The 17807-nt window shown below is 46.5% G+C and overlaps 1 protein-coding gene across 1 annotated transcript; it reads left to right on the top strand.

Moving 5' to 3' along the window:
* The first annotated feature begins 10596 nt into the window (after nt 1-10596).
* On the top strand, nt 10597-16798 carry SLC3A2 (solute carrier family 3 member 2). The gene is made up of 9 exons (XM_061165272.1): nt 10597-11173; nt 11559-11732; nt 12325-12419; nt 14009-14077; nt 14164-14222; nt 14388-14568; nt 14680-14823; nt 16079-16162; nt 16290-16798. The coding sequence occupies exons 1-9, from the start codon at nt 10741-10743 to the stop codon at nt 16650-16652; spliced, it is 1602 nt and encodes a 533-aa protein (XP_061021255.1). The 5' UTR covers nt 10597-10740; the 3' UTR covers nt 16653-16798.
* The last annotated feature ends 1009 nt before the right edge of the window (nt 16799-17807 follow it).

The following is a 17807-nucleotide window of genomic DNA, read 5'->3' as shown; positions in this document are numbered from 1 at the left end:
CCTGTCTTTTTGTGCCCTAGCTCTTTAAAATTCAGTTTTTTATATACTCTAGATATGTTCTACAAATTATTTTGTCCCCTAGTGATAAACCCTTTTACAGGTTTCTAAGTTTTTACTACTATAATCAGTACTGCAGTGAAATCCTCTGTATGTTGCTTTCTGCATGTTTATGAGAGTTTCTCTGGGTTATGAATCCAGGAGTGACATTGATAGGTAACATCTAAGAGTATTTTCAGTTCTACAAACTTTTGTAAATTGCATACCTAGAGTGATTATACCAGTTAATGTTGCCACTTAGGCAATTTCACGCCCTTGTCATCCCTTGGTTCAGTCAGATGTTTTGCCAATCTGATGGACATAAAATTGTTTTTTTTGTGATTGTAATTTGCATTTTATTGATTACTAATAAGTAATCTGTCAAGAGTTCACTGGCCATTTTTTTGTGTATCCAATTTTGTGAACTTACTGTTCCTAGTCTGTAAATTGTTTTTCCTGCTGAATTGTTGCCTTTTTCCTTAGTGGTTTTCAGTGAAACTTTATATGTTTTATACAAGACTCTGTTGTCTTATTAGTTTCAGATACTATGCCTTCTACCTTTTGTGGCTTGTCTTTTCAGTTTGTTATGGTCTCTTGTGATGTGCAGATTTTTCGTGTAGAATTTATTCTTTTCTTAATGGTTTGTGCTTTTGTGTCTGTTTAAGAACTCCTTCCTTACCTTGAAAATCAGAAAGATACTCTCATTTTTTTCTAAAAATTTAAAATATTTGCTTTTCATATTTAGGTCTTTTAACCACTTGGAATATATTATTGTGTTTACTTTTAAGTAGTCACCTAACTTTATTTTTTCAGTGCCATTTGGTGAAGAGCTATTCTTTCCTCCAGTGGTTGTAATATTATCTGTGCATATTTTAAGGTTTCAAATATGCATGAGTTTCTTTCAGGTTTCATATTCTGTTCTGTTGGTTCATTTGTCCATTCCTTTGGCTATTTCATGTTATGATTATTACTTTAGCATGCTACTGTTATTACTTAGGAATATAACATGCTTGATATATGGTAGGATTTGTCTTCAAAAGTATTACTTAAAAAATATCTTTACTGTTTTTAGCCCTTATCTCTTACACATGTGTTAAAGAATCATAAAGTTCCCAAGAACGGACATTAAGATTTGTATTGGAATTGCAGTGGATTGATAGACTGTCTGGGGATGTTGATGAAAAAAATTAATCAGTAGTCAATCTAAGAAAGAACTGGAGAATTTTCTTTAAGCCAGCTGGAGGATTATGACCCAGGAGACGATCTTTCTGAAAGCTCTGAGGACTGTTCCCCTGGTAGAGGTCAAAGCAGAGTTATAGAAATTTTTGAGACAAAGGGTCCTACATCAAAGTAACATAGTCCAGCAAGGCAAGTTGTGAGTTATTGTGACCCCTTACAGAATTGAGAAAGGAATGTTATTTTCTAAGGAGTTACCTTCCTGGTGCCAGGAGGAAGTTGCTTTTGTTTGTTTTTGCAAGTAGGCATTGCTCTGCCTTCTGAGGGGATCTGGTTCATGCAGATCCACAGTGCACACCAAAGGGGAGAGGGCAGTGGCTAAAGCGGCCAGGGAAAGTTTATGTCAGCTTTTTTTATCCTGCCTTAGAATTTTATTTCATCAGGGAGCGTTAATTTCTTTATGACATCAAATCTTTCTGTTTACGATTATGAGACGGTTCTCCTTTTGGCCTTTACACTTGCTGTTCCCTCACCTAGAAAACTTTCTTTTAGGAAGCTCCCTGGTTCGCTTCCCTCTTTGGGTCTTTGCTCAAATATCACCTCATCAGAGACGCCTTCCTGAATCAAGTAATCTCCTTCTCATCGTACTCTGCCTTTCCACAGCACTTGTAATCATTTGACAGGTTACGGGTGTTTGAGGATTTATTCTTTAATTTTCTTTCTTTCACTTGGTGAAATTAAACGTCATGAAAGCAGGCTCTCTTTCCTTGCTACCACCCCGCCTCATAGAACAGTGCCTGGCATATACTAGGTTCCCTTTATTTTTTGTTTGAATGTGTTTTCTGTAGGATATTATCTTTTCCTTCATAAAGAAGTCATCTATTCACTGTTAGATTTAATCTTAGGTCTCATAGTTTTCATTGCTAGTGTATACGGCAGCTTAAAAGAGACATTTTTTGGAGACGGAAATGGCAACCCACTTCAGTATTCTTGCCTGGGAAATCCCATGGACAGAGTAGCCTGGCAGGCTACAGTCCATGGGGGTCACAAAAAAGTCGGACATGACTGAGTGACTTTTACATTATACAGGCATGATCATTGGCTGTTGGTGATTAATCAGGCTTCGGCTCCTCTACCCTCTCTGGAGAGTGAGGGGTGAGGCTGACAGTTCCACTCTTTATTCTAGAGATTCCAAAGATTTTAGAGGCCCTGGTGCCAGGAAAGAGGACTGAAGACCAAGTATGTATTTGGTCCGTACAGCATGTGGGATCTTAATTCCCTGATCAGGGATTGAACCTGTGTCCCTTGCCCTCCTGCAGTGGAAGCTCAGAGTCTTAACCACTGGGCCACCAGAGAAGTCCCAAATATCAATATCACAGCCTGGAATTGCAGCACCTCTGGGCACATGTCATTGGGGACTTAACAGTGGTGAAGAAACTGAAAATCAGGCTGTGGTAATCAGGTGACTGTAGCTGTTAATTCTTTAGTTCCTATCCTAGGAGTATGTGTTTCTTCAAGGAAGAGGTTTATTTCCTTTCTCAGACTGGTTACATTCTAGCTAGCATTTCATTAGTGCAACAGTTTCTATTTTAATTAGAAAAGAGGGTTTCCCTTCTTAGTGATGTGTTTACATTTTTTAGTTTGTTTTTAATTTCTCTGTAGTTCAAATTATTTTACAGAGTGTTGTTGAAATTAACCAATTTAGATGCAATGTAAGGAGCTATTTTAAATTCAGGTTTCTATTATTCCATACTTGTCCCTAAATGTCTACTTCTCAACATTATATACCCCCTTTTCACCTTATTAAATATAAAAACAGGGACTTCCCTGGTGGTCCAGTGGCTAAGGATTCACACTCCCAATCCAGGGGGTCCAGGTTCTATCCCTCTCCAGGGAACTAGATCCCACATGCCGCAACTAAGAGTTCACAAAATATCCTGCCTGCTGCAACTAAGACCCAGCACAGTCAAATAAATAAATAATTAACTAAAAATATATATATAAGAACATACTTTATTTTTTTCTTTATTTTTTATTTTCTTTGTTTTTGTTACGAGACATTTGGCTACCTTAAGAGAGTCATAGTTACTCCCAATGTTTCCACACCACCCCCCCCCCCCCGCCCCCCACTTCATTGAATTTCTTCACTTTGACATTCAGAGCATTGGGCAGAAATCACATCGTGTCAACACCCACCGTGGCCCTTCGTGATAAAAACATATTTTAAAAATTTAGTTAGGCACCTGTTTCCCTCTATGGAGCCCTAAGATTTTTTCTATAACTGACCCTAAAAGGAGCATAGATAGGAGCTGGGACAGATGTGGGCAGAACAATTCAAATACTGAGTTATTTGCCTTGAGGGAATGAAGGAAGAGTTTATGTTCGGGAAGTGAATATTGAACACCTCATTATATGTCTTTAGGATTGTATTGCTGGAAAGCTTTGGTAACATTTAGCCATGTTGAATGTCTGTGAAAATCAAAAGTGCTTGAGAGCTTGGTTTATTTATTAATACATTTATTAATATTCATGTAAATATATTTGTATAAATATATTTATAAGACATGATTTGAAATACTGAATGCAGGAGCAAGAACTGGCACATTTTAAGTCTGGGTGGAGACTTGGAACCATTTCCAGTTTGTTTAGAGAGTTTCATGATAGCATGCAGCAGAAGCTTGAGTGTGTATGTGTGTGTGTGTTTCTTCCTAAGTGGAGATATTGTACCTATATTAATCAGGCTACAGAGTTTATACCAGCATCTAGCTGGACAGGGAGGATAGGAAGATACAAGAGCTAAGAAAATTGCCCATGTGCTTCTGGCCTAGAAAACTGGAAGAATAGCTGTGTCACTCACTGAACTGTGATCCTGAGCAGGGGGGTTGAGGAGGAGAGGCTGTAGGGGGTTGTGGGAATCTCAGGATCAGATTAATTTTGGATAATTAGAAATACAGAATTAACTAGAAATTAGTGGGTCATAATATTTGACAAAGATTTGGGGGTCATTTAGTTGATTTGAGAGTAAATGGGTTCCTTGAGGGACTGAGTCAGGTACAGCATTTTACTTACTATTGCCAGTTTATTATGAAGGCTACAACTTGGGAACAGCCAAATGGAAGAAGGCTAGGTGCAAGGAGTGGGGGTGTGGGTGCCACGCTGCCAGCACCTCGATATGTTCACCAACTCGGAAACTGTAGATGTGATCGTCATTAGGTATTGTTATACAGGTACAGTTGATTAAATCGTTGCCATTGATGATTAATCCAATCTCTCGCCCTTCTCCCCTTCCCAGAGGTTGGGGAGTGGGACTGGAGGTTTCATCAGTCCAGTCATGCCTTTTTGGTAACCAGCCCGATCCTGAAGCTATCTAGGAGCCCATCAGGAGTGGCGTCATTAGAGCAAAAGGCATTCCTGTCACCCAGGAGATTCTAAGGGAGTTAGGAGCTCCGTGTCAGTAACGAGGGACAGAGACCAAATATACACATGTTTGTATGTATTTTTGGCTGCACTGGGTCTTCATTGCTTTGCTTGGGCTTTCTCTAGTTGCTGTGAGCAGGCTTAGTACTTGCTCACCGGCTTAGTAGTTGTTGCACACAGGGTTAGTCGCCCCAAGGCATGTGGAATCTTTCCAGACCAGGGATCAAACCCATGTCTCCTGCAGTGACAGGTGGATTCCTGTCCATTGCACCACCAGGGTAGTACTATGGATGCATTTTCCTTGCATTATAATTATCCATCTGGAAAAAATGAGATTAGTTCCCTACCTTATGCCATAAGTAAACATCAATTAAAAATGGATTGAGGATTGAAATGTCAAAAATAAAGCCTTTTTTTCTGTAGAATGTATAGATGAATATCTTTCAGGCCTTGAAGGAAAGATTTTAAAAATAGGACACCAACCACCCCCAAAAACATGGAGTATACAAGAAAAAAACATACATATATATATATAAATTATTTAATTATTTATTTGGCCATGCCACTCAGCTTGTGGGATCTTAGTTTCTGACCAGAGATTGAACTCACTCCCTCAGCAGTGAAAGCACAGAGTCCTAACCACTGAACTGGCAGGGAATTCCCAAGACATATTTTTGATGGATAACTTTCGTTCCTCAAAAGATGCCTGAGTGCCCATATCTTGACTTCTAATACTATTCTCCAATAAAACGGACTACGGCTCCTTGGAGAAATGCTGTTTCTAGGGCTGGGGCCCTAGAGAATATACAAGATGAACCTGAAGCATCTTATAGTGCCAGAAAGTAAAATGCTCAAAAAAAAAAGAAGAGGAGAAAGGGGCATGTGTTAAAAGGATGCAGTGGCCAAAGTGAGAGAGCTCACAGTGGCAAAAGCTGGAATAATTGGAGCAAGAAAGCAGTACAGTGTTCGATTCTAACCCAAAGTATAAAATAATTATCCAAGAATCCATACTGATATAAATAAATGAATAGATAGATAAATATATGAGAGGGAAAAGAGAAATCTTCTGCACAGAAAAATCCCAAATAATTTATGAAGGTACGCCTCCCTCTGGGAGGCAGAGTGTAATTTCATCCCTCTTGTGTGTGGCTGCACTTAGTGACTTCCTTTCAAAGAATGTGATGATAGTTTGAAGAGCACAGGAGATGGGGAAACTGACAATACCCACCAGTATTGTGTGACCAGGACTGCAGAAGGAGCTGGTGCTGGAGTACTTCAGTGTTCATTTAAGGAATCATTTAATCTCTTACTACCAGTTAGCCTTTTGATGAGATCAGTCTTCTCTCTGATCAGTTGAATATCTGATGTCATCTATCCAAGAGTAATAACTTCTCTATCTTGTCCATAAATTGATCTGTATCTCTGGTGTTTCTCTTTTAATATTTGGTTGCATTAGAGAGAATGACTTGCTTCAGTGTTGTTCAGTTTATTTGAGTATGAGATACTTTGCAGATGGTGCATTCATTTCTCTTCTGCGACGAGAAGGCTTTGCTTGTTTTCCCTTTATTCTTTCTGGCTTTTATCCCCACTCACATTCCTCACCCTTAAGTATGACAACTCTGACAGTTCTCTTCACCAGCCAGTGTCCCTCCTGCAGGACTTGTAATAACAAATAATATTCCAACACTGCTTCTAAGCGCGCCCCTTTGGTATATGTGCTGCCGAAGCGAGCATGCAAGTGCGCCCCTTTGGTTGGGGTCACGTTCCTTCTCTGCTTTCATCTCGGCGGCACTTTGACTTCCAAGTGCTCAGTTCCTTAACTTCAGCCATCATCCAGTTTTCGAATGGCTAAACTCCTCAAGGCTGATGGGTAGTTTAGAGGTACAGCCTGGATGCTTTTTTCCTGGGTCTTTGCAATTATACCTTCAGCTTTGGCAGTGTTGCAGAGTCTGTTGGACAGTCTCCTAAGTTTCTAACTATCTTCCCGTCTTTGCTCTGTTTTTGGAAATCTTTTTTTTTTAAACACACTGAAGAGGGAAAACTTCCATATCTTTGGCTAAGATCAAGTAATCCTCACCTGTTGGGAAACATGGGACATAAATTTTTGCAACAGGGGATTAGAAAGGAACTTTTTCTGTGGACTTAGCCCTCTGAACTTCAGGGCCCCAACTGCCCCGCACCCCCACAATTTGTTTGAATGAGTGTAAAGTCCTGAAGACTTTAATGACCTGATTAATAGATGGTGACTGCAGCCATGAAATTAAAAGACGCTTACTCCTTGGAAGGAAAGTTATGACCAACCTAGATAGCATATTAAAAAGCAGAGACATTACTTTGCCAACAAAGGTTCGTCTGGTCAAGGCTATGGTTTTTCCAGTGGTCATGTATGGATGTGAGAGTTGGACTGTGAAGAAAACTGAGTACCAAAAAATTGATGCTTTAGAACTGCGGTGTTGGAGAAGACTCTTGAGAGTACCTTGGACTGCAAGGAGATCCAACCAGTCCATCCTGAAGGAAATAAGTCCTGGGTGTTCACTGGAACAACTGTTGCTGAAGCTGAAACTCCAATACTTTGGCCACCTCATGTGAAGGTTGACTCATTGGAAAAGACCCTGATGCTGGGAGGGATTGGGGGCAGGAGGAGAAGGGGACAACAGAGGATGAGATGGCTGGATGGCATCACCGACTCGATGGACATGAGTTTGAGTAAACTCCGGGAATTTGTGATGGACAGGGAGCCCTGGCGTGCTGCGATTCATGGGGTCGCAAAGAGTCATACACGACTGAGCGACTGAACTGACCTGAACTGAACTGAATCTGTCCTTATTGGCTCTGGACTCTTGAACTACTTTTTTCCTTGCTTCAAGAGGCTAAATTCTTCTTGAACAAATTATATACTTTGAATTCTATAGTAAATATTAAGTTCTGTATTTAGCAACATACACTGTAGGATTGTAGGATCCCTCGCCACCTTCAGCCCTCTTTCTCTGCTGTCTTGCTCTGTTTCTTTTTTGTCCTCCCCTTCAACCAGATTTATCACTTTGTTTTATTTAGTTGAACAGTTACAAGTCTTGGTTTGTTTTCCTGCATAAACAGCTTCCTCTTGATACCATACAATGTTTAAATTCCTTTTCACTTTATTCCTTTATCTTCACATACTACTTTTTTCCTGTAATTTTTTAATTAAGAAATCTTAAATACAATTTTAAATGTTACTTTCCATTTACAGTTATTACCAAATATTGGCTATATTTTCCATGGTATATACAACCTTGAGCCTATTTTATATCCAGTAGTTTGTACCTCCTGGTCTCTCACCCCTATAGAGTACCCCCCCCCCGCCACACTGGTAACCACTAGTTTGTTCTCTGTATCCGAGTCTGCTTCTTTTTTGTTAAATTTACTAGTTTGTTATATTTTTTTAGACTCCACATATAAGTGATATCATACAGCATGTATCTTTCTCTGTCTGAGAAAGATATTTCACTTAGCATGATGCCCTCAAAGTCCATCTGTGTTGCTGCAAATGGCAAAAGTTCCTTCTTTCTTATGGCTAAGTAGTATTCCATATATATATACTATATCTTCTTATATCCATTTGTCTGTTGAAGGACACCTTCCATATCTTTACAATTGTAAATGCTGCTGTGAACACTGAGGTGCACGTTTCTTTTCAAATACATGCTACTTTTGTTGAGTTGCTTCTAAGGGAAATACCGCGTTTTGATGATAATAGCACTTATTTACCGCACACTTATAAAGTGCCTCCTTCTGAGCAGGCAGGTTCATCAACAGGTAGCACAAGGCTCTGCCACTTGTCTTGAAGTGCTGACACTCAGACAGGGACAAGTAATAAATAGGATGTGAATTGTAGAAGAGATAGGTGCCCAGTAGATGGAAAGTAATTCTTTCTGGGGATTTGAGAGAAGCTGTCATTTGAGCTAGGTCTGGAATGAATTGGAGTTTATGAGACAGAAAAGGAAGGTCAAACATATAGGGGATGACGTTAACAAAGATGCAGAGGCCTGACCTAGCTGGTTATGAGGCAGGACTAACAGGTGTTTGAAGGCTGATGTTGTTGGAGGGTGGTTCCTGTGACGGGTGTGGTGGGTGATAAACTTGGGGAGGCAAGTTGTTAGCTTCTTTACTGAATGCTGGGGGGATTGGTTTCATCTTTCTGGAGCTGTGGGGGACTGTGAGTCAGATACTGTGTGTATGTATGGGAGTGTTACCTTGAACCATCTCAGAGTGTCTGACCCCACAGTTCTTAACTTTGAGCTTTCAACTTTGAGCTTTCATAGTCTGTTCAGGGGCCCTGGTTGGCACTTATTTGGCATATGGCCAGAGCACCTTGGACTTGCTATCATCATTGAGCACAGGTCTGAACTCCAGCCTCTACCCGCTTGCTTGCGGTGGGGGATGGGGATGAGTCTGGTATGAAGAAGGGAGAGGAATGAAGGGGAAGGGCAGAGGGTGAGCTTTTTCACTGTCTCTGCTCTCCTTTGGTACCACTTCTATTTCTTCAGATCTTGGTTTCTGTTTTCTTCCAAATATACAGCTATCTTGGCTTCCAGCCCAGGTGGGAGAGGGAGAAAGAACTTACTTGCTTCAGGTCCTCTCTGAAAATAACCCAGTTGGCGCTGCTTAGGAACAAGAAGTTCCTGAGAGTGTTGGCACCTCATGGTGTTGATGTCCGGCTGAACCTTGTCTCACTCTTCAATCCGGGGTCCTCTGTGGGGAGAAGTTGGATGGTCTTCAAGGTCTTTGCAATACTTGGGCCATCTGATGCGAAGAGCTGACTCACTGAAAAAACTCTGATGCTGGGAAAGATTGAAGGCAGGACGAGAAGGGGTGACAGAGGATGAGATGGTGGGGTGGCATCACTGACTCAGTGGACATGAGTTTGGGCTAAAGGTAGTGAAGGACAGGGGAGCCTGGCATGCTGCAGTCCATGGGGTCTTAAAGAGTCAGATGACCAAGCGACTGAACAACGCACAAGTCCAAGGTGCCTGGCCACATGCCAACAAGGCCTCAGCAGTACCAGCTGCCTCCAAGGCCTAGCACAGCAAAGGGACTGGGAAGGAGGCCCTGCAAAGTGGGGAACAGTCTGGCCCTGGCACCTTCTGATCTGTAGTGAGAAGATGGATGCCTCCAACAGAGGCCCAGCCCCTGCATGTTGTCAGTCCCGAGATTATCCATCAGTCTCTTCTGGATGTCGGATTCCTAGCTGCCCGACATCCTGGCGCCAGAAAGTGGGGGCTGGGTAGGGTAAAATGGGGAATGTCAGCAATTCTGTCCAAACTGGTTCATCAGAAAATATCATGAAGAAGACTAGATTAGGGTTAATTCACTAAAGTTAATGAAGCACACTATTGCATGGGCACTCAGTAAATAGTTGCTGCATGATGAATTAATTGAACTACACTCAAGATATCTTGAAAGAGTGGGAGTAAGCCCTGCGGGAAAGCAGGGGTCCAGTGCCAAGTCCCAGAGGCCTGAGAAGACAAGGCCCGGTGAGGGAAAGGGCTGAGTTGAGTTTCGTTGACTCTGAGTTCAAGTGGCCAGGGTAAATGGAAGATGGTGTCCCGGGAAGTCACAAACTGTCCGGTGGGCAAAGAAGAGCCTCGGAACCCCCGCAGTTCTGGATATCCCCTTTACGCCCACTTAGGCGGCGGCGGGCGGACCAGCGGGGGCTCGGTGCGGGACAGATTACAGACTCCTCCTGCCTAAAGGTGGCTCCGTGCTCTGCCTTCTGAATGTCCGAACGTTAGGGCTAGAAGGTTCCAGATGAGGAAACAGACCAGGGGAATTGAATCACGCAGCCATCGGAGTTGAGTTCCCAAACGTTACTACTTCGGCCGCCGCCCACCCTTTCAGTCCCTGAAAGAGCAACCCAGGAGGTTCCACTTTAAGGGACAAGCAGGGGCGGGCCGGGGCGGGGCTCCCTTACTCAGGCCCCGAGGCCGCTCCCGGCCGCTCCGCAGACTCGGTCGGGGAACCTAAGCGGAGCCACGGAAGCCTGCGAGTCTGTTCTGGGGCCAGGAGATCCGGGCAGGTGTCCAGCCACTAGCTGACCGCAGACCGCGTCGTGTCTCCGTTTCCGCAGGCACCATGAGTCAGGACACCGAGGTGGACATGAAGGAAGTAGAACTGAACGAGCTGGAACCCGAGAAGCAGCCGATGAACGCGGCGTCTGGGGCGGCGATGGCCGTGGTCGTGGCGGGCGGCACCGAGAAGAATGGTCTGGTGAAGATCAAGGTGGCCGACGATGAGGCGGACGCGGCGGCCGAGGCCAAGTTCACGGGCCTGTCTAAAGAGGAGCTGCTGAAGGTGGCGGGCAGCCCCGCCTGGGTACGCACCCGCTGGGCGCTGCTGCTGCTCTTCTGGCTCGGCTGGCTGGGCATGCTGGCCGGCGCCGTGGTCATCATCGTGCAGGCGCCTCGCTGCCGCGAGCTGCCGGAGCAAAGATGGTGGCACAAGGGCGCCCTCTACCGCATTGGAGACCTTCGGGCCTTCCTGGGCCACGATGCGGGCAACCTAGCGGGTGAGTCTGGGTGCCCTCATCTCCCTCCCCGTGCGTCCCCGCCTCCCACCCCATGGGCCCTTAGTTTAAATGGTCGCCAGCTTCGACCTCTGTTCCCAGATTGACTCAGACGGTTCTCTACCCTACTCGGTACCGGCGACCGCTTCCCGAGACGTAGCCCCTCCTTGCTTTCTTTGAAGGAAGCTGCCCCCGACTCGCTCTTTCCTGCGGGTGGCTTACTCAGCAGGCTCCCCTCCCCCTCCCGGCGCCCTTAGCCTGCCGCAGCGTGTTTCTGAAGCAACTTGCTAGCCGCCTTACGTCAGCGTCTCAGTCTGGTGATCCAGCCTCATAGCGGTGATCAGGGGCCTAGGCGAGGCCTCACTGGAACTTTGCTTCTCCATTTCAGGCCTAAAGGAGCGGCTCGATTACTTAAGCACCCTGAAGGTGAAGGGTGTTGTGTTGGGCCCAATTCATAAGAACCAGGAGGATGACCTCACAGAGACCAACTTGGAACAGATCGACCCCATTTTTGGCTCCCAGGAAGATTTTGAGAGTCTCCTGCACTCGGCGAAGAAGAAGGGTGGGTGTCCTAGAACTTGCAAAGCAGCAGCTAGAGAGGACTTGGGCTTCTGGCCACGGAAAAGGCCAGAGAGGATTTTTGTCTGGTTTATTGCTGACTGGCTCACAGTTTTCCTGGGGCAAGTCCAGGGGAGGTTCGTTAGGCTTCAACTTAAAGTGGATTTGTCAGGTGGTTCAGAGACTTCGTATACTTGGATGTACAGTTATTTAGCTTCTGGGCTTCAGTGCCCTTATTTGCAAAATGTAGGTTTTTGCTAAATCAGTGGTTGTAAAACTTAAGAGTAGATCCTTTGGAGGAAAAAAAAATTCAAGTAAAAATCTTGTCTTACTTTGAAAAAAGTTCACTTTGGGCATGAGGGGGCCAGGGCTTCATAGCTTAGCCTTCTCTGTTACAGTGCTCCCTCCCAACACTGCTCCCCTCCCCCCCATACTTGCTCATATCTTTGTTTCAATGAAATGAGTTACACCAGGGTTCAAATCTAAGCTTTTGTGCCAATACATAGGGAGTATGCTATCCACTGTATTTGTTGATTTCTTCCTTTTCCCTTCTCCTAAAGTCTTTCTATCAACCACCTCTTCCTCCTTTGTTCTAGGCATCCAGGTCATCCTGGACCTCACTCCCAACTACAAGGGCCAGAGCCCTTGGTTTCAATCCACTCAGACTGACACTGTGGCCGCCAAAGTGAAGGTGAGTGTGCTGGCGCTGACGGCAGGTGGGAGCCAGACGCTGGGGCTGCTTGGTCCTCTCGTAGTGAGTTCTGTAAATGCAGCCTGGCACCGCCCGAGGGGCCCCGGGCTCCTTGTAGCCCAGCAGGCACGCTCTTCCCACAGGCGGAAGGATAGGCAAGCAGTACATCCCTCTTTTTGTTTGTTCCTTTTCTGACCACCTGTTTCCCTGACTCTGAGGGTGACAGTGCCAGGATGGAATTTTTCAGATGTGAATTTTCTTCTTTTTGGCAGAGGAAGCCCTTTCTCTGTGGGAATCCTGTCCTGTCTGGTTTCCCATTTCTTATTTGATGTGTTTTGGAAGGTAGCCCAGTCTGAAATTGTAAGCATTGGGGTCTTCCTATGTGTCTGAGAATATGCCGAGTGTTTCTATATACCTTCTTTAATCCTCTATAACCAAACAAGGTTCCTACCCATATCCTAAGTCTGTATAGTGAGGAAGCTAAGGTTCAGAGGGGCTTTAATATGCCCTGGGATTGAAGGTCCCAACTAATCTTAAATCTCAAATCTGCCTTCTCTGAAGGTATAAGGCTCAAACTCTGTACCCGGTAGACTGGGGGTGGGGTTTTGAAAGTCATCCCAGCTCCTAATGCCTGGGTTCTAGGGCACTGACCAGTTCAGAAGGGGTAGAACAAAAATGGAGGCAGACTGACCCTCTGCTGGCAGCCAGGATTCTGAGGTAGAATTCTGTACTCCCAGCATTTCAGTTGACCTTTGGGGTCATTTGGTTCATTCCTTGCCACTTGCTGGAAGACCCTTTAAAAGTTACTGAGAAGAGAACGTTTTTAGATGTTAAGGCGTGAAGTGTGGTAGCCTTAGATGAAGATGGAGACCAGAAGAGAACGCAGGGAGCAGAGAGAGCACCCAGAAGAGAGGGCGGGGTGTGGGGGGGGTGGGGGCCCATGTCACGTGCAGCATGAATGCCAGGGCTTCGAGCCTGGGCCTATTCTGCAGAGCTGGCTTCTCTTTTCAAATCATTGGGTAAACTGCCCTGGGGCTGTGCTTTGAATATTTGGCTTTTATCCTGAGTCTTGTTCTGAAAGGCTCTTTTACTTAGACCCTCCCCAGGCTCCAAGAAACTGGGAGAAGAGTAAGTATGCTCATCTTGGGATCTTGGTTAGCATTTTAGGTCCCTTCACTGTTGCTCTCTGATTGTGGCCTTGGGCATGCCTCCTTGCTTCTCTGACATTGTTTCCTTATCTGTAAAATGAGTATATCAACATTCTACATATGCTAAGTGTTGAAGGAAGTTCACATTTAGCGTATAGGCCTTTTCTGTAGGTGTTAAAGGTAAAGCTTTGCGATTTACCATGCGGAGGAGTAGAGAAGAGCATTGTATCACTAAGGATTAGTGATGGGTTAGAATGAAAGGGGAACTGAAGGCTAAAGCTTTATAGTAGAGGCAAGAAAGTGAGACTGTTCAAGGCAAATGCCTCTCCTGAGGTCATGGGGAAGTATAGGGTAGGCAAGATTTAATGTGGGCTGGAATCTTCTGAGCCTTTCCATCAGCAGTGATAGCTTTCCTCTGTACTTCTGCCTTTCTCCTGATAGGAAGCTCTGAAGTTTTGGCTGCAGACCGGTGTGGACGGGTTTCAGGTCCGGGACGTGCAGAATCTGACAGTGAGTACCCTTTCCATGTGAGAACAAAAGTCTTGCCAGGGCCTGATAGCCTTCCCTTCCTCACGAGTCTGCTCTTTTCTTTTTAGAATGCGCCTTCATTCTTGGCTGAGTGGCAGAACATCACTAAGAGCGTCAGTGAGGATCGGTGGGTGCCAGACCCCAGCCTCCCCAATTCAGCTCCACTCTGGGAACCCCCCAGTGGAGTGTGAGCTCCAGGAGAGGGGGGAGTTCCTAGCCCAGAGAATCTTCTTCGCCTCCATTCTCCTTTCTTCTCCCGTACTAACCTTCACTCCCACTCTGTTCTGTGCAGGCTCTTGATTGCAGGCACAGACTCCTCCGACCTTCAGCAGATCCTGAGCCTGCTCGAACCCACCAAGGACCTGTTGTTGACTAGCTCTTACCTGTCACACTCTGACTTAACTGGGAGTCATACAAATCTCCTGGTCACCGAGTATCTGAACGCCTTCGGCAGCCGCTGGTGCAGCTGGAGTGTGCGTACCGCAGTGGTGGGAGAGGGGGCGGGAGGCCGTTTGGGAGAGAGGGTATTGGGAGGCAGAGGCAGGAGTGGGCTCCGGGGCTCACAAGTGCGTCCGCTCCTGCAGGGGTCTCAGGCGGGGCTCCTGACGTCCTTTGTGTCGCCCCAACTCCTCCGACTCTACCAGCTGCTGCTGTTCACCCTGCCGGGGACCCCAGTGTTCAGCTACGGAGACGAGATTGGCCTGGAGGGAGCTGGCCTTCCTGGACAGGTAACGCTTGCTGCCTGCCCAGCACAAGGGGAGAGGTTGTGTTCGTCCATCACAGTGGTTCTGTGGCTGGCGGCGGACAGACCATAAGCCTTGGGAAGGAAAGCTTGTTTGCTAGTCAGCCCCCTGGTCAGTCGCTGTGTGGCCTTGGCAAGTTATTTTCTCTCTCTGACTCTTAATCATTTTTTCTGCGATATTTGCATTCCTTATAGAGTAGTATGGAGAAGGAAATGGCAACCCACTCCAGGATTCTTGACTGGAGAATCTCATGGACAGAGGAGCCTGGTGGGCTATAGTCCATGGGGTCACAAAGAGTCGGACACGACTGAGTGACTAACACACGCAGAGTAGTTATGACTGAAACAAGGCATATTTAAAATGCGATGCCTGCTCCCTGGTAGGAGTTCAGTATGGTAGCCGTTACTTAGTAATTTGTTCATTCACTGGCCACCGGCCACTCTTGGTTAGGCCCTGTGCTGTCCAGGAACTCAGAGCTTTGTAGGGGACCAGATACGCACAGTGAGAGCCGAGGTTGGTAAGACCGTGAAGGCTCCCACTTGGCTTTAGCCACAAGGTTGGAGGTTGACATTGAGCTGATGTTTATAAAACCCGCGTATGCGTGTGCTAAGTTGCTTCGGTCGTGTCTGACTCTACAACCCTGTGTACTATAGCCCGCCAGCCTCCTCTCTCCGTAGCGATTCTCCAGGCAAGATTACTAGAGTCGGTTGCCGTGCCCTCCACCAGGGGATCTTCCCGACTCAGGAATTGAACCTGCATCTCTTATGTCTCCTGCATTGTCAGGCGGGTTCTTTACCACTAGTGCCACCTGGGAAGCCCATTTATAAAACCCATTATTCACTTATTCCACAAAACTGATGGGGTAATTCCTGTGTGCTATGCACAGAGGATACAGCAGTACACAAAAGAGCTGGAGGTGGTGAATTTAGATGGTAAGCACATAGAATGAGGATGCCAGCTGCTGACATGTGCTTTGCAGAAGAAAGCAGGGTATGGGGCTTTGAGAGTAGGGGATACAGTCGATTTTATTTCTAGTGGCCTCAGAAACCCTGAGGGACGTCCCTGAGCAGGGATCAGAGTGCACTGAGGGACTGGCCTGTGGCTCTCTGGGAGAAGCGCCCTCCAGGCTGAGGGGACAGTGCGAGGCCCTGAGGTAGAGGAGGTTATAAATCTGAAAATGAGGGGACGAGTTGGAGAGCAGTCAGGTTTTTTTCAAAGTCCTCTTTTCCCTGGTTTTCAGCCTATGAAGGCCCCGGTCATGCCGTGGGATGAATCCAGCTTTCCCAACAACTCAGCATCTATAAACATCAGCATGACTGTGAAGGTAAGTGTTTACCATGGGCAGGGCCTGATGGGCAAGGGGTGGGGGCTGGCGGCTGGTAGGACTTTGTGCCCTGGGGAGCCCTTCGTCCCTGTCTGAAGTATCTTTATCACTTTATCACCGTTTGCAGGGCCAGAGTGAGGACCCTGACTCCCTCCTCTTCCTGTTCCGCCGGCTGAGTGATCAGCGGGGTAAGGAACGCTCCCTGCTGCACGGAGACTTCTACAATCTCTCCTCGGGGCCCGACCTCTTCTCCTACGTCCGCCAGTGGGACCAGAACGAGCGTTTCCTCGTAGTGCTCAACTTTGGGGACGTGAGCCAAATGGCCAGGCTGGGGGGCTCCAGCCTGCCTACTGGCACCAGCCTGCCAGCCAAGGTGGATCTGCTGCTCAGCACCCAGCCAGGCCGTGAGGAGGGCACCTCCCTTGAGCTGGAGCACCTGAACCTACAACCTCATGAGGGGCTGCTGCTCCACTTCCCCTACGTGGCCTGACCTTGGCCCACTACCCTTCCCCTCCCCTCCCCTCCCCAGGCCCTTTGGGTTCTGGTTTCTCTCTCTTCTTTTTTTTAAACTGTTACAGATGGACCCCCAAAGAGGGTGTTTTCTGGTTTCAAATAAAAGTCACTCCTGCCTGCTGAGGCCATGTCTTCTTTCCACCTGCTGTCAACGGCGGGAATTTCTCTCTCCTTCCCTTTTCCCCCGCTGGACCCCCTCACAGTGATCAGGACCAGAGCGGAAGGGGCCTGCCGAAGTCAGAACAGCCAGGAGGTTTCAGGCCAGACTAGCACCCTACCTCCTCCCCGAGCCTGGACAGGGTGCTCTCTCCTGGAGGTCTCAGCTCTTGCTGACTCTTTTTTTTTGACTTTTTTTTTTTTAACCTCCCTCAACAGTGGTCTCCAGCCAAGCATGGTCACTTTTCCTGTTTTGCAGACTTGGCCTTTCTGGGAGAAAAGGTGGGTGTGGGGTGGCCTGTTTTCTAAAAGTACTGCAGGTTCTTCATTCGACAAGGATTTATTGTGCACTCAGCATGTGCCAGGAACTGTTCTAGTTCCTGGGGTTACAGGAGGAAACAGTGCAAAGATCCCTGTCTCCTCAGGGCTTATCGTCTAGTGAGGAGATGGAGAAGAAATGAGATGCGTTAAGTTTAGAGTTTGGTGGACATGGCGATGGTGTTCAAAGAGGAGAAAGTAGAGCAGACAAAGAGGAATGTGGGCATGGAGGGAGTTTGGGGTGGGGGCTAGAGGAGGCCTCACTAGGGAGGTGACATTGAATCAAAGGTCTGAAATCCGGGAGGGAATTTACTTACTAGATGTCTGGGAAGGAGAATTCCAGTGCCCTGGGTGGAATGAGGAATGAGGAGGGGGCAGGTGGAGAGGACCAGGGGTGAAGTCTGTTTGGCAAGGGGTGGGCAGATGACGAAGGTCATAGTAAGGCACGTGGTCGGGGGTGGGCGAGCCAGGAGTTGGCAAACTGCACTACCGGAAGGTGCGGTCCCCGTAAGACTGCCCTCATTTCAGACATCGGCTGTGAGTTCTGAGTCCCTGTGATCATCCTTAGTGGGTTATTTGCTAGAAAGACAGAACTGAGAAGCACCAAGATTACAGATTTACTGTAGAGAAAGGATACACATTCACAAACCAAGGACGC

Source organism: Dama dama, chromosome 2, assembly GCF_033118175.1.
Source record: "Dama dama isolate Ldn47 chromosome 2, ASM3311817v1, whole genome shotgun sequence".
NCBI lineage: Eukaryota > Metazoa > Chordata > Mammalia > Artiodactyla > Cervidae > Dama > Dama dama.
Note: the sequence above shows the minus strand (reverse complement) of the source record. Positions and strands in the feature narration are given on the sequence as shown.

Coding starts and splice junctions, on each gene's coding strand:
- SLC3A2 (XM_061165272.1), top strand. CDS start 10,741: ATGAGTCAGGACACCGAGGTGGACATGAAGGAAGTAGAACTGAACGAG. Junction 14,078..14,163: donor GGGACGTGCAGAATCTGACA/GTGAGTACCCTT, acceptor TTTTCTTTTTAG/AATGCGCCTTCATTCTTGGC. Junction 14,824..16,078: donor GAGCTGGCCTTCCTGGACAG/GTAACGCTTGCT, acceptor CCTGGTTTTCAG/CCTATGAAGGCCCCGGTCAT.